Raw genomic sequence first — 13,821 nt, 5'->3', positions numbered from 1 at the left:
TCAGGACAAGGGAGGTGAGGCTAACAGGGGTCCAGGGTTGAAGAAATCCTTCAAGAGTATGCCCATCAGTCCCCCTAAACCCTCAACAGCTCCAGTAAATGACATCGTCGCAGGGCCCCCTGCCTCCGTGGACGTCGTCGCAGGGCACCCTGCATCCGTGGACGGCATCGCAGGTCCCCCTGGTTCCAAGGATGTCTCTGCAGTCCCTTCTAACCTCCAGGAGAAGCTTGCAAGCCTCTATGCACTTCTGGATGTCTTTCTAGGGCGACAACACCCGGCTGCTCCTGTCTCTGTGAAGGCGGCGAACCCAGTTGCTCCTGTCCCTGTGAAGGCGGCTAACCCCACCGCTCCTGTCCCCGAGATGGTGGCGATCCAAGCCGCTCCTGTCCCTACGAAGGCGGCTTCCACAGCCGCTACTGTCCCTGTGTTGGCGGCAACCGCCGCTCCTGTCCCTGTGAAGGTGGCAACCACTGCTCCTGTCCCTGTGAAGGCAGCGCTCCTCAGCCGCTCCTGCTCCTGAAAATGTGGCTTCCTCAGCCGCTCCTGTCCCTGAGAAGGCGGCTTCCTCAGCCGCTGCCGTCCCTGAGAAGGCAGCTTCCTCAGCCGCTCCTGTCCCTGAGAAAGCGGCGTCCCCCGCCGCTTCTGTTCCAGCGAAGGCGGCCACCTAGTTCGCTCCTGTCCCTGTGAAGGCAACCACCCAGGCTGCTCTTGTCCCTGTGAAGGCGACCACCCAGGCCGCTCCTGTCCTTGTGAAGGCGGTCACCCAGGCCGCTCTCATCCCTGAGAAGGCGGCTTCCTCAACCGCGCCTGCTCCAGAGAAGACGACATTCTGCGTTCCTGCTCCTGCATAGGCGGCGTCTCCCGCTGCTTCTGTTCCTGCGAAGGCGGCGTCCCCCGCCACGTCTGTTCCTGCAAAGGCGGCATCCCCCGCCGTTTCTGACTCGTGACTGTGGCCACGGCTGCTTCTGCACCCATGACTAGGGCCCCGGCCGCTTCTGCACCCGTGACTGTGGCCCCGGCTGCTTCTGCACCCGTGACTGTGGCAGCGGCCGCTTCTGCACCCATGACTGTGGCTCGGGCCACTTCTGTCCGAAGTCCTTGGGGCCGATCCCCAGAGTTGTGCCCAGACTGGCTTCTCGGACATCTCAGTCACGTCTCCCTCACCTACATCTGTTCTGTCTCAGTCCCCGTCCAGAGTTCAAGCCTCCTGTCTCGTATCCTGCCGTCTCAAGTTCTGTCCCAGTACCCGGCCTCAGTCCCATCATCTGTCCTGTCTCCCATCCAGTCCCCGTTCCCATCCAGTGTCCTGTCCAATGTCAAGCACCCTGTCCAGTCTCCTGTCCAGTTACCTGCTCCTGTCCAGTCTCATGTGTCCACTCCCATCTTGTCTAGTCCTTTCCAGTCCCAAGTTCTATCTCCTGTTCCCTTTTATCAGTCACCTGTTCAGTCCCCTGTCTGCTCTCCGGTTCTGTCTCCAGTCCGTCCCCCTCTTCATTCCAGTGCATCATCACCCATCTCTAGTTCTGTCTTGTCTCTGTCCTCTGTCTTGTCCCAAGTTTCTTCTCCTGTTTCCACGCTTTGTCAGTCTCCTGTCCTGTCCCGAGTCCATTCCCCAGTTTCCGGTCCTGTCAAGTCACCAGCTCCATTTCCTGTGTCTGTTCCTGTCTTGTCCTGAGTCCTGTCTCCCGTTGGTTCATTGTCTTGTTTTCCGTGTCCTCTCATGTGCCAGCTCCTGGGGGGTTTAGGTGTAGGTGCCCCGGGAGTTGTGCGTTCGGGGGGGGGGCATCTGTCACGTCCTCGTCCTGTCTGTTTTCCCCGCCATGTGCTCTCTTAGCACATGGCTCTGTTTGTTATTGTCCATGTCTTCGCCCTTGTCCCACCTTTGTTCCGCCTCCTTGTCCGTCCTCCTCGTTATCTGTCTCAGGTGTGTCTTGTCTGTGTCATGTATTTAAGTTCCCTTGTCTCACTACTTGTTTGTCAGTGTCAGGGGAACGCAAAGGGCAGACTGACGAAGACGGACGCACACGCTACAACACAGATGTTTATTTTAGAACAAAATAGCAGTACAAACACAAACGAACTAGAGGGAAAACACCAAGCGAGGAACTGGAAAGAAAACGAGTAGGAATGGGAACAACACGAAACAACACGACTTGAACATAGCAAACAATACTAAACGATACAATGCAAAACAAAACAACACTACATGACTTGGGGAATGAAACGAGTGACACAAAACAATACAAAACAAATGACTGATGACAGGAAGTGACACAACGGAACTTAAATACATGAACAAACGAGACACACCTGACACAGATAACGAGGGTAAAGGACAAGGAGGTGGAACAAAGGCAGAGACATGGACAATAACAGACAGACAGAGCCATGTGCTGAGCACATGGCGGGGGAAAACAAACAAGATTGGGCCAGGATGTGACAGTCGGTCATTCGTTTCATTCCTCTAGTCATGTTCCTCTTCCAATGTTGTCGTGTCATGTTACGATCTGTCTGTCTCAGTCATTTCCTTTGTCATGTTGTTAAGTCTGTCTGTCTTGTTTGCTCTAGCCCTCTGTGTTTAGTTTCTGATTTAGCACTGTGTTTATGTTTAGCGTTAGATCCCTGTGTGTTGCCTTTCTGTTAAAGTCTCTTTGTTTTGTTATAGTCTTTTGTTTCAATAAATACTGTGTTTTAGCAAGTGCGTCCGCCTCCGTCAGTCCGCCCCATGATTCCTACATCCATACATACATCCATAGTATGTAGTTACCTTGGTTCTACACAAATTCATATAAACAAAATTGACTTTAAACACATGTAAATTAATCACACCCATTTTGATTGTCCAGATTGAATTAATTTCAAACAGTTGTGCACATAGGTAACTTCAAATTGTTTTAAACCAATGGGAATTAAGGTTTAATTAAGGTTAAACCGATCCTCAGGAGTGTCTCTGCATTTGAGAAGTTCCATGATCCTCAGGAGTGTCTCTCAGGAGATTCTTTTCTTGACCCTGTGGGTCCTTAAGTCATAAAAAAGGGTCCTTGGAGAGGGGTTTACAAGCCTGCTCTCTGTTATCTGAAATTCCATCTGGCTTGTGTGGAGATGTCTCTTAAACCAGCTAAAGTTTGAGTATTTAAAATCACATCTCAGACAGTCATATTTCTTATTAGAAATTAATACACATTCATCATATCATATTACAGCGGCGAGCCAGAGTGACACTATCAGACAGAATCAAATATTAATGTATTATAATTTAACATGTAATTGTTTTATATTTAAAATATTCTGAAAATTATTTCATACACTTTTAAGTATTTAGAAAACACATAAAAATGAAGGTGTTTCATGTCCACCTGGATTTAATTTGATTCTCTGGTCTATCTGTTACCTCTGTCTCTGGCTCTATTGTTGGTGTTTCTGACCACAAGCTTGTTAAAGCATCAGTTAACATCTTGGTTTCACGCCAGTGCAGTAAATCTACTGTCTCCTTCCGTAATATCTAAGCTATCGAATCTCAATCGTTTTCTATCTATCTATCTATCTATCTATCTATTTTCTGACTCTCTTTAATGACACTGTTTCTGGGATACTAGACCAATTGGCTCCCTTAAAGACTACACAGGTCCCTGCTGGTTGCTCCTCCCCTTGGTTCACTCCTGAACTCTGTGCTTTAAAAAACATTGGTAGGCATCTGGAGCGCTGCTTCAGGAATTCTGGTCTTAATGTGCACTTAACAGCATATACTAACCACAAAGTCTGCCTGTTCTGCACACATTTCATTACTTATTAATAATTCTGGTAACAAGCCCAAAACTCTTTTCACTACTGTTAGTAAACTCGTACAGCCACAAACAATCAAGAACTTTAACACTGCTGAGCAATGTGAAGTTTTTCAAGTCCCTGAGCCAGTCTGGTGTACCTACATGTTTTCAAACTTCTGTCACCATGCCAGTTCCAAAAATACAGAACACCTCTGCACTAAATGCTTACAGACCAACTGCTTTAATATGTGTATCCATGAAGTGTTTTGAGAGATTTCTACTTCAGCTTCTTAAATCCAGGACCAATACCATGGTTCCTGACCTTCTACTGGATAAACTGCAGCAACTCAGTATCCCCCCATCAGTCTGCTACTGGATCCACAACTTCTTGTCTAAAGGAAACTGTATGTCAGGGTCAGTAACTTCATTTCAGACCTTCTCTGCCTCAGCATTGGTGTTCCTCTGCTCTACTCGCTCTACACCAATGACTGCAATTTTGAGAGTAACTCAGTTAAACTCATTAGGTTTGCAGATGACAAAACCCTCATTGGCATCATCTCAAACAACGAGTCCTTCTACCAGGAGGAAGAAACATGGCTGATGTCATGGTGTGAGGCTGCCATGGTCTAATGGTTCTCCTGTGTTCCTGTCCTTCGTCATATTGTGAATCACGTATTCAGTTCTGTTTTCCCTGCCATGTGTCTTTCCTCTTGTTTCTAGCCACGCCCCTCACCTGTGAGTCCTAAATGTTCACAGGTGTTTCCTATCATGTTTACCTTTATAAGCCCTCTCATGTTAGTTAGCCTTTGTCGCTCATTTTTTGTGCTTGTGTTAGTGCTTCTGTTCTCCTTTTGATGTTTAATAAACATTTCATTCTCTGCTATTGCTTCTGCTCTGTCTTGTTCCTCCCACCCCAGCGTTACAGAGGCAAACAGACAGGAACCAAACACACAAAAAGTCATGAAGACATTTACGGACTCCAGAAAGGAAACCACCCCACTACCACCACTGGAAATACATGGCTCCACAGTCAGCAGAGCAGAGTCCTACAAAGTCCTGTGCATCATTCAGCAGGACCTCAGATGGGGAAGACACAACACTACAGTTATGAAGATGGCCCAGCAATACTTGTACATCCTGCGGCAAATCAGGAATCTTTTTTGCCACGTTGGCAAAGACCGAGACTGATGTCTGAAGTCTCAGATTAACCCTCATCTTCACAGCGGTTGTATTCTTTTTTTTCCTTTGGATCTGAACTGTACCATTTCTCCTATAACATTTTGGACTGTTTTAGAAATCACCCATTCCCTGTCTTAAACACCTCTGATAAGAACAGCTGTTAACTTTACGACAGCGCACCAGGAACTCAGATGATGTTTACAACAGTTCCTGGTACTTCCAGATCCTGTTTTAGATAGAGAGAAACCCATGTGTGAAGTTGTAAAATGGGTATAAAGATGTGTGCCTCTTACAAACCATTAGATCAGTCTGAGATTCAGCCTGTGACCAGATCATTCTGAGATCAGTCTGAGGATCAACCAGAGTGCTCAGTAAACAGCATTATATCCAGACTGGACTCTTCTCTTCACTTTGAAACCACCAGAAGACAAGTTTACAACACAGCTTATTTCCCAAGACCAACGCCCACCCAAACAAGGACCGTTCTGATATCCGACTGCTTTAGATTGTACATTTGATCTGCTGTATGTACATTTTACATGCACACATAGTCACACTCATTAACCTCCTGAAATATGTATGTCTGTCTCATAAAATGTTTACCTCTCCATCTTTAATTATGATTGGTTGTTCTGTACATATCCTCTGTTGCACATTCTTTACTTGTTGCTTGTTTGTTCACGTAATGTGTATTTTGTGTTTAATTAGACTATGTTTAACTTGTAATTCTTTTTATTCACTTAGATTTATGTTAATGTTGACACCTGCATGAAAAATCCTTGTACAGCACATATTTGGTGAATAAAAAATTCTGATTAAATTAAATTACTGGGTACAGATTTTTAATAATGAATCAACCTCATAATTCTTCTTTAATGAAGTTCTACAGTAATTTACAGCCAGAGACTCTGTGCTCAGTTTCCTAAAAACTCAAGTTAACATTCTGCTGTAATATGAACTGTAATAATGTAATGAAGTACAGTAGTATTTCAGTTCAGGAATGAATTTATACCAAAATTTAAAAAAATCTGTGTAAACTCACCTGAGAGTCTCCAGTTTACAGAGTGAACTCTTCAGTGCAGCAGAGAGCAGCTCCACTCCTGAATCCTGCAGGTCATTGTTACTGAGGTCCAGCTCTTTCAGGGAGTTTTCTGATTGTAGAGCTGATCCCAGAGATTTACAAGATTTATCCCTAAGACCACAGAGAGCTAGTCTGAAAGGGAATAAACAGAGTAAGGGTGCAACTATTAATTAACTCAGTTCACTAAAATCAATGACCAAATTAAATGAAAACAAATTCAATAGTCGATTAGCTGGTGTCATGTTCACGTGTTTCTTGTGCCATATAAGAATGATTTTACATTACCTCTTACTATAGAGCAGACGTTCCTGATGGTTAGTACCACCAATTACATTTTAATTACCTTTAAAATCATTGTTTACTGTACAGTCTCATGCCCCTTTAACACATGAACTCCAGAGACTTTATAGAGAAACTTCGAAGTGTTGAGTCCGGAGATGTCCCTGAGTGGTCCACTCACACATGCAGTGCACAGTGGGAGATTTTCAAGTGCGCTCTCTCGGCAGGAATGCTTAAGTGTGAGGGCGGAGCCTGTGCAGTGTGTACAGGAGAAACTCCAGAAAATGTACTGCTCCACTCTCACATGTTCTGACTCAGACTTCATCCGGAGTCTTTACCAGGGCCCGAGGAGGATAAAGTCCAGGTAATGTCCAAGATTAATGTTGTGGGTGGTAAAGTCTGGAACATTTCTGGATTACTGCACATGTGTGAAAGGGGCATCATCAAAGGGGCAGTGGCACTAGCGCCAACATGGATTTGTTTTGAGCCGGGAAACATGGCTCAGTGACAGAATTCCCTAGCTCCTGAAGACTCAGTGGAAAGTAAGGTAAATGTGGGCTGATGGTGATGCTCTTATAAACACATGCTGTTTCTCACTGGCTGTAGAATTTTGCTGGATTATTTTGTTTTATTTTAATGACAAACAATGGTCTCATGCAATGTAAGAACACATTCTAACCAGAATTACAGTTCTCTACCACCTCATTCCACATTAAATGGTGCAGCAGTTTATATTTTGGTGCCTTGTTCCACCTTAAATCATGCTGTAATTATATTAGAATGCTTTTGTCCCTGCCTTAAATTGTAAAGACATTCTGAGCCTCTTTCCACATTAAATGGTTTACGTTAAAATGCATTTTCTTTGTGTACTACGAGCTATTTGAAATAATTAATTAACTCTTTAAAAAAGGAACCTTCAGTTTGCAAATGCCTTTTCACAAAAATATTAAAACTGGGGTTTATAAAATACTGATTAATGATTGTCTGTTAAAACATGTAACTTTATTCATTCATTCATTTATTGTCTGTAACCCTTATCCAGTTCAGGGAGGAAGTGGGTCCGGAGCCTACCCAGAATCACTGGGCAAAAGGCAGGAACACACTCTGGAGGGGGTGCCAGTCCTTCACAGGGCGACACACACTCACACATTCACCTACGGACACTTTTGAGTCTCCAATCCACCTACCAACGTGTGTTTTTGGAGCGTGTTAGGGAACTGGAGCACCCGGAGGAAACCCACGCAGACACAGGGCGAACACACCACACTCCTCACAGACAGTCACCCAGAGGAAACTCACGCAGACACAGGAAGAACACACCACACTCCTCAAAGACAGTCACCCAGAGGAAACCCACGCAGACACAGGGAGAACACACCACACTCCTCACAGACAGTCACCCAGAGGAAACTCACGCAGACACAGGGAGAACACACCACACTCCTCACAGACAGTCACCTGGAGAAAACCCACGCAGACACAGGGAGAACACACCACACTCCTCACAGACAGTCACCCAGAGGTAACCCACACAGACACAGACTGCGCTTCAGTGACGTAACAAATTTTTATTTCCAGTGATCACATGATTGCTGTTATTTTGAGCGACACTCCGAACCATTGTGCTGATTCACTTCTGCTTTGAAAACTTGAGACGTGTTTTAACAGTGTGTTAAGCAACCCAGTCCTACTGCCTAGTGTTTTCTCTTTTTCTCTCTGTCTCTCTCTATGTGCTTAGTTTTTCTATGCCTCTATTTTCCTTTAGTTTATATTTGTCCTGGTCATTGTTTATGATTAGATTATCTCTTTGTTTATCTCTTTGTGTGGCTTTAGGTTAGAGGTCTGCACAAGGTGGGTCTGTATGTGTGGCTTTAGGCTAGAGGTCTGCACAAGGTGAGTCTGTATGTGTGGCTTTAGGTTAGAGGTCTGCACAAGGTGGGTCTCTATGTGTGGCTTTAGGTTAGAGGTCTGCACAAGGTGGGTCTGTATGTGGCTTTAGGTTAGAGGTCTGCACAAGGTGGGTCTCTATGTGTGGCTTTAGGTTAGAGGTCTGCACAAGGTGGGTCTGTATGTGGCTTTAGGTTAGAGGTCTGCACAAGGTGAGTCTGTATGTGCGTTCTGTGTGATCCACGTAATAAATGGTGGGTGGGATCAGATTCACAATGCGCACGGTCACAGTGGGTAAAAAGCCCATACACTGCGGGTTTGAGCGGGCAGGTACTTTAGTTTCTTACTTACTGGGCTCAGACTGTCAGGTTACTGTTTACCTGCACAGAGCGGGTAGAAGAAAATACCTGCAGGTGAACTGCTGACAAAAACAAATAAATCAAACTCCTATTTAATATAATTCATGCACATAATGAATCAGTTGTACATCCTCCACTAGAAATAACTGGGACACTAAATATATTTGAGTCTTCAGCCACATTTTGGAGCAGAGAAGCAGCATGCTCTTTATAGCAGTCTACAAGGGTCCACTTTAAGTAGTTAAGACTAAAGCTAATTCTGAACACCACACCAAACCAGTGATAATGATGGAATGCAACTGAGTGTCCTGCTTTATTGGTTATTTCACAGTGTTTAAATATTGATGTAATAACATGATTAACTCAGTTTTCAGAGAACTTTGTGTTGAATCTTACTATCTGGTCTTAATATCTGCTCTTATGAGGTCTGTGAGTCTGTGCTTTTTGTAAGTGCGCAAAGGGAGAATATCTGCTCTGTGTCCAATCAGAACACCAAAGAGTGGAGAATCAGCCTCTGTCCCTGTCTCCAAAGACTCTTCTCTGCTCAAAGGTGCATTTCTGTGTGCTACTGTCTAAAGCTGTCCAATCACAGCTCTGGATCCATCAGAGTCTCTCCAATCACAGCGCTGGACTTGTCCGAGTCTCTACTATCACAGCACTGGACCTGTCAGTGTCTCTCCAATCACAACGCTGGACCTGTCCGAGTCTCTACTATCACAGCGCTGGACCTGTCAGCGTCTCTCCAATCACAACGCTGGACCTGTCCGAGTCTCTACTATCACAGCGCTGGACCTGTCAGTGTCTCTCCAATCACAGCGCTGGACCTGTCAGTGTCTCTCCAATCACAGCGCTGGACCTGTCAGTGTCTCTCCAATCACAGCGCTGGACCTGTCAGTGTCTCTCCAATCACAGCTCTGGACCTGTCCGAGTCTCTCCAATCACAGTGCTGGACTTGTCCGAGTCTCTCCAATCACAGCGCTGGACCTGTCCAAGTCTCTACTATCACAGCGCTGGACCTGTCCGAGACTCTACTATCACAGCGCTGGACCTGTCTGAGTCTCTCCAGTCACAGTGCTGGACTTGTCCGAGTCTCTACTATCACAGTGCTGGACCTGTCCGAGTCTCTCGAATCACAGCGCTGGACTTGTCCGAGTCTCTCCAATCACAGCGCTGGACCTCTCAGAGTCTCTACTATCACATCGCTGTACCTGTCTGAGTCTCTACTATCACAGCGCTGGACCTGTCAGTGTCTCTTCAATGACAGCGCTGGACCTGTCCGAGTCTCTCCAATCACAGCGCTGGACCTGTCCGAGTCTCTCCAATCACAGCGCTGGACTTGTCCGAGTCTCTACTATCACAGAGCTGGACCTGTCTGAGTCTCTACTATCACAGCACTGGACCTGTCAGAGTATCTACTATCACAGCGCTGGACCTGTCCGAGTCTCTACTATCACAGTGCCGGACCTGTCAAAGTCTGTCTAATCACAGCGCTGGACCTGTCCGAGTCTCTCCAATCACAGTGCTGGACCTGTTTGAGTATCTACTATCACAGCGCTGGACCTGTCCGAGTCTCTACTATCATAGCGCTGAACCTGTCTGAGTCTCTACTATCACAGAGTTGGACCTGTCAGTGTCTCTCCAATCACAGCGCTGGACCTGTCAGTGTCTCTCCAATGACAGCGCTGGACCTGTCCGAGTCTCTCCAATCACAGTGCTGGACCCTTCCGAGTCTCTACTATCACAGCGCTGGACCTGTCCGAGTCTCTCCAATCACAGCGCTGGACCTCTCAGAGTCTCTACTATCACATCGCTGTACCTGTCTGAGTCTCTACTATCACAGCGCTGGACCTGTCAGTGTCTCTCCAATGACAGCGCTGGACCTGTCCGAGTCTCTCCAATCACAGCGCTGGACCTGTCCGAGTCTCTCCAATCACAGCGCTGGACTTGTCCGAGTCTCTACTATCACAGAGCTGGACCTGTCTGAGTCTCTACTATCACAGCACTGGACCTGTCAGAGTATCTACTATCACAGCGCTGGACCTGTCCGAGTCTCTACTATCACAGTGCCGGACCTGTCAAAGTCTGTCTAATCACAGCGCTGGACCTGTCCGAGTCTCTCCAATCACAGTGCTGGACCTGTTTGAGTATCTACTATCACAGCGCTGGACCTGTCCGAGTCTCTACTATCATAGCGCTGAACCTGTCTGAGTCTCTACTATCACAGAGTTGGACCTGTCAGTGTCTCTCCAATCACAGCGCTGGACCTGTCAGTGTCTCTCCAATGACAGCGCTGGACCTGTCCGAGTCTCTCCAATCACAGTGCTGGACCCTTCCGAGTCTCTACTATCACAGCGCTGGACCTGTCCGAGTCTCTCCAATCATAGCGCTGGACTTGTCCGAGTCTCTCCAATCACAGCGCTGGACCTCTCAGAGTCTCTACTATCACAGCGCTGGACCTGTCCAAGTCTCTACTATCACAGCGCTGGACCTGTCCGAGTCTCTACTATCACAGCGCTGGACCTATCCGAGTCTCTCCTATCACAGCGCTCGACTTGTCCGAGTCTTTACTATCACAGCGCTGGACCTGTCTGAGTCTCTCCAACAACAGAACTGGACCTATCTAAGTCTCTACTATCACAGCAATGGACCTGTCCGAGTCTCTCCAATCACAGCGCTAGACTTGTTTGAGTCTCTACTATCACAGCGCTGGACCTCTCCAAGTCTCTACTATCACAGCGCTGGACCTGTCAGTGTCTCTCCAATCACAGCGCTGGACTTGTCCGAGTCTCTACTATCACAGCGCTGGACCTGTCCGAGTCTCTACTATCACAGCACTGAACCTGTTCGAGTCTCTACTATCACAGCGCTGGACATGTCAGTGTCTCTCCAATCACAGCGCTGGACCTATCCGAGTCTCTCCAATCACAGCGGTGGACTTGTCCGAGTCTCTCCAATCACAGCGCTGGACTTCTCAAAGTCTCTCCAATCACAGCGCTGGACCTGTCCGAGTCTCTCCAATCACAGCGCTGGACTTGTCCGAGTCTCTACTATAACAGTGCTGGACCTGTCCGAGTCTCTCGAATCACAGCGCTGGACTTGTCCGAGTCTCTCCAATCACAGCGCTGGACCTCTCAGAGTCTCTACTATCACATCGCTGTACCTGTCTGAGTCTCTACTATCACAGCGCTGGACCTGTCAGTGTCTCTCCAATGACAGCGCTGGACCTGTCCGAGTCTCTCCAATCACAGCGCTGGACCTGTCCGAGTCTCTCCAATCACAGCGCTGGACTTGTCCGAGTCTCTACTATCACAGAGCTGGACCTGTCTGAGTCTCTACTATCACAGCACTGGACCTGTCAGAGTATCTACTATCACAGCGCTGGACCTGTCCAAGTCTCTACTATCACAGCACTGGACCTGTCAGGGTATCTACTATCACAGCGCTGGACCTGTCCGAGTCTCTACTATCACAGTGCTGGACCTGTCCGAGTCTCTACTATCACAGCTCTGGACCTGTCCGAGTCTCTCCAATCACAGCACTGGACCTGTCTGAGTCTCTACTATCACAGTGCTGGACCTGTCAGTGTCTCTCCAATCACAGTGCTGGATCTGTCCGAGTCTCTACTATCAAATCGCTGGACCTCTCCAAGTCGCTACAATCACAATACTGGATCTGTCCGAGTCTCTACTATCACAGCGCTGGACCTGTCCAAGTCTCTACTATCACAGTGCCGGACCTGTCAGAGTCTGTCCAATCACAGCACTGGACCTGTCCGATTCTCTCCAATCACAGTGCTGGACCTGTTTGAGTATCTACTATCACAGCGCTGGACCTGTCCGAGTTTCTACTATCATAGCGCTGAACCTGTCTGAGTCTCTACTATCACAGAGTTGGACCTGTCAGTGTCTCTCCAATCACAGCGCTGGACCTGTCAGTGTCTCTCCAATCACAGCGCTGGACCTGTCAGTGTCTCTCCAATGACAGCGCTGGACCTGTCCAAGTCTCTCCAATCACAGTGCTGGACCCTTCCGAGTCTCTAATATCACAGCGCTGGACCTGTCTGAGTCTCTCCAATCATAGCGCTGGACTTGTCCGAGTCTCTCCAATCACAGCGCTGGACCTCTCAGAGTCTCTACTATCACAGCGCTGGACCTGTCCGAGTCTCTACTATCACAGCGCTGGACCTATCCGAGTCTCTCCTATCACAGCGCTCGACTTGTCCGAGTCTTTACTATCACAGTGCTGGACCTGTCTGAGTCTCTCCAATCACAGTACTGGACTTGTCCGAGTCTCTACTATCACAGCACTGGACCTATCTAAGTCTCTACTATCACAGCACTGGACCTGTCCGAGTCTCTCCAATCACAGCGCTAGACTTGTTTGAGTCTCTACTATCACAGCGCTGGACCTCTCCAAGTCCCTACTATCACAGCGCCGGACCTGTCAGTGTCTCTCCAATCACAGCGCTGGACTTGTCCGAGTCTCTACTATCACAGCGCTGGACCTGTCCGAGACTCTACTACCACAGCACTGAACCTGTTCGAGTCTCTACTATCACAGCGCTGGACATGTCAGTGTCTCTCCAATCACAGCGCTGGACCTGTCCAAGTCTCTCCAATCACAGCAGTGGACTTGTCCGAGTCTCTCCAATCACAGCGCTGGACTTCTCAAAGTCTCTCCAATCACAGCGCTGAACCTGTCCGAGTCTCTCCAATCACAGCGCTGGACTTGTCCGAGTCTCTACTATCACAGCGCTGGACCTGTCTGAGTCTCTACTATCACAGCACTGGACCTGTCAGGGTATCTACTATCACAGCGCTGGACCTGTCCGAGTCTCTACTATCACAGCGCTGGACCTGTCCGAGTCTCTACTATCACAGCTCTGGACCTGTCTGAGTCTCTCCAATCACAGCACTGGACCTGTCTGAGTCTCTACTATCACAGCGCTGGACCTGTCAGAGTCTCTACTATCACAGTGCTGGACCTGTCCGAGTCTCTACTATCACAGCGATGGACCTGTCAGAGTCTGTCCAATCACAGCACTGGACCTGTCCGAGTCTCTCCAATCACAGTGCTGGACCTGTTTGAGTATCTACTATCACAGCGCTGGACCTGTCCGAATTTCTACTATCATAGCGCTGAACCTGTCTGAGTCTCTACTATCACAGAGTTGGACCTGTCAGTGTCTCTCCAATCACAGCGCTGGACCTGTCAGTGTCTCTCCAATCACAGTGCTGGACCCTTCCGAGTCTCTACTATCACAGCGCTGGAC

The 13,821-nt window shown here is 47.7% G+C and overlaps 1 protein-coding gene across 4 annotated transcripts in view; it reads right to left on the bottom strand.

Moving 5' to 3' along the window:
• LOC136707074 (NACHT, LRR and PYD domains-containing protein 12-like) overlaps nucleotides 1–13,821 on the bottom strand; it is a 111,163-nt gene that overhangs the window by 31,673 nt on the left and 65,669 nt on the right. For all 4 annotated transcript variants that reach the window (XR_010804195.1, XM_066680950.1, XM_066680951.1 and 1 more), the window contains one exon: nucleotides 5,986–6,156. Coding sequence is in view for 3 of the 4 variants with exons in the window: in XM_066680950.1 (XP_066537047.1) it covers nucleotides 5,986–6,156 (171 nt within the window). In the remaining variant the exon portion in view is untranslated. The remainder of the gene's footprint in view (nucleotides 1–5,985; nucleotides 6,157–13,821) is intronic.

This window comes from Hoplias malabaricus, chromosome 9, assembly GCF_029633855.1.
Source record: "Hoplias malabaricus isolate fHopMal1 chromosome 9, fHopMal1.hap1, whole genome shotgun sequence".
NCBI classification, from domain to species: Eukaryota; Metazoa; Chordata; class Actinopteri; order Characiformes; family Erythrinidae; genus Hoplias; species Hoplias malabaricus.
Note: the sequence above shows the minus strand (reverse complement) of the source record. Positions and strands in the feature narration are given on the sequence as shown.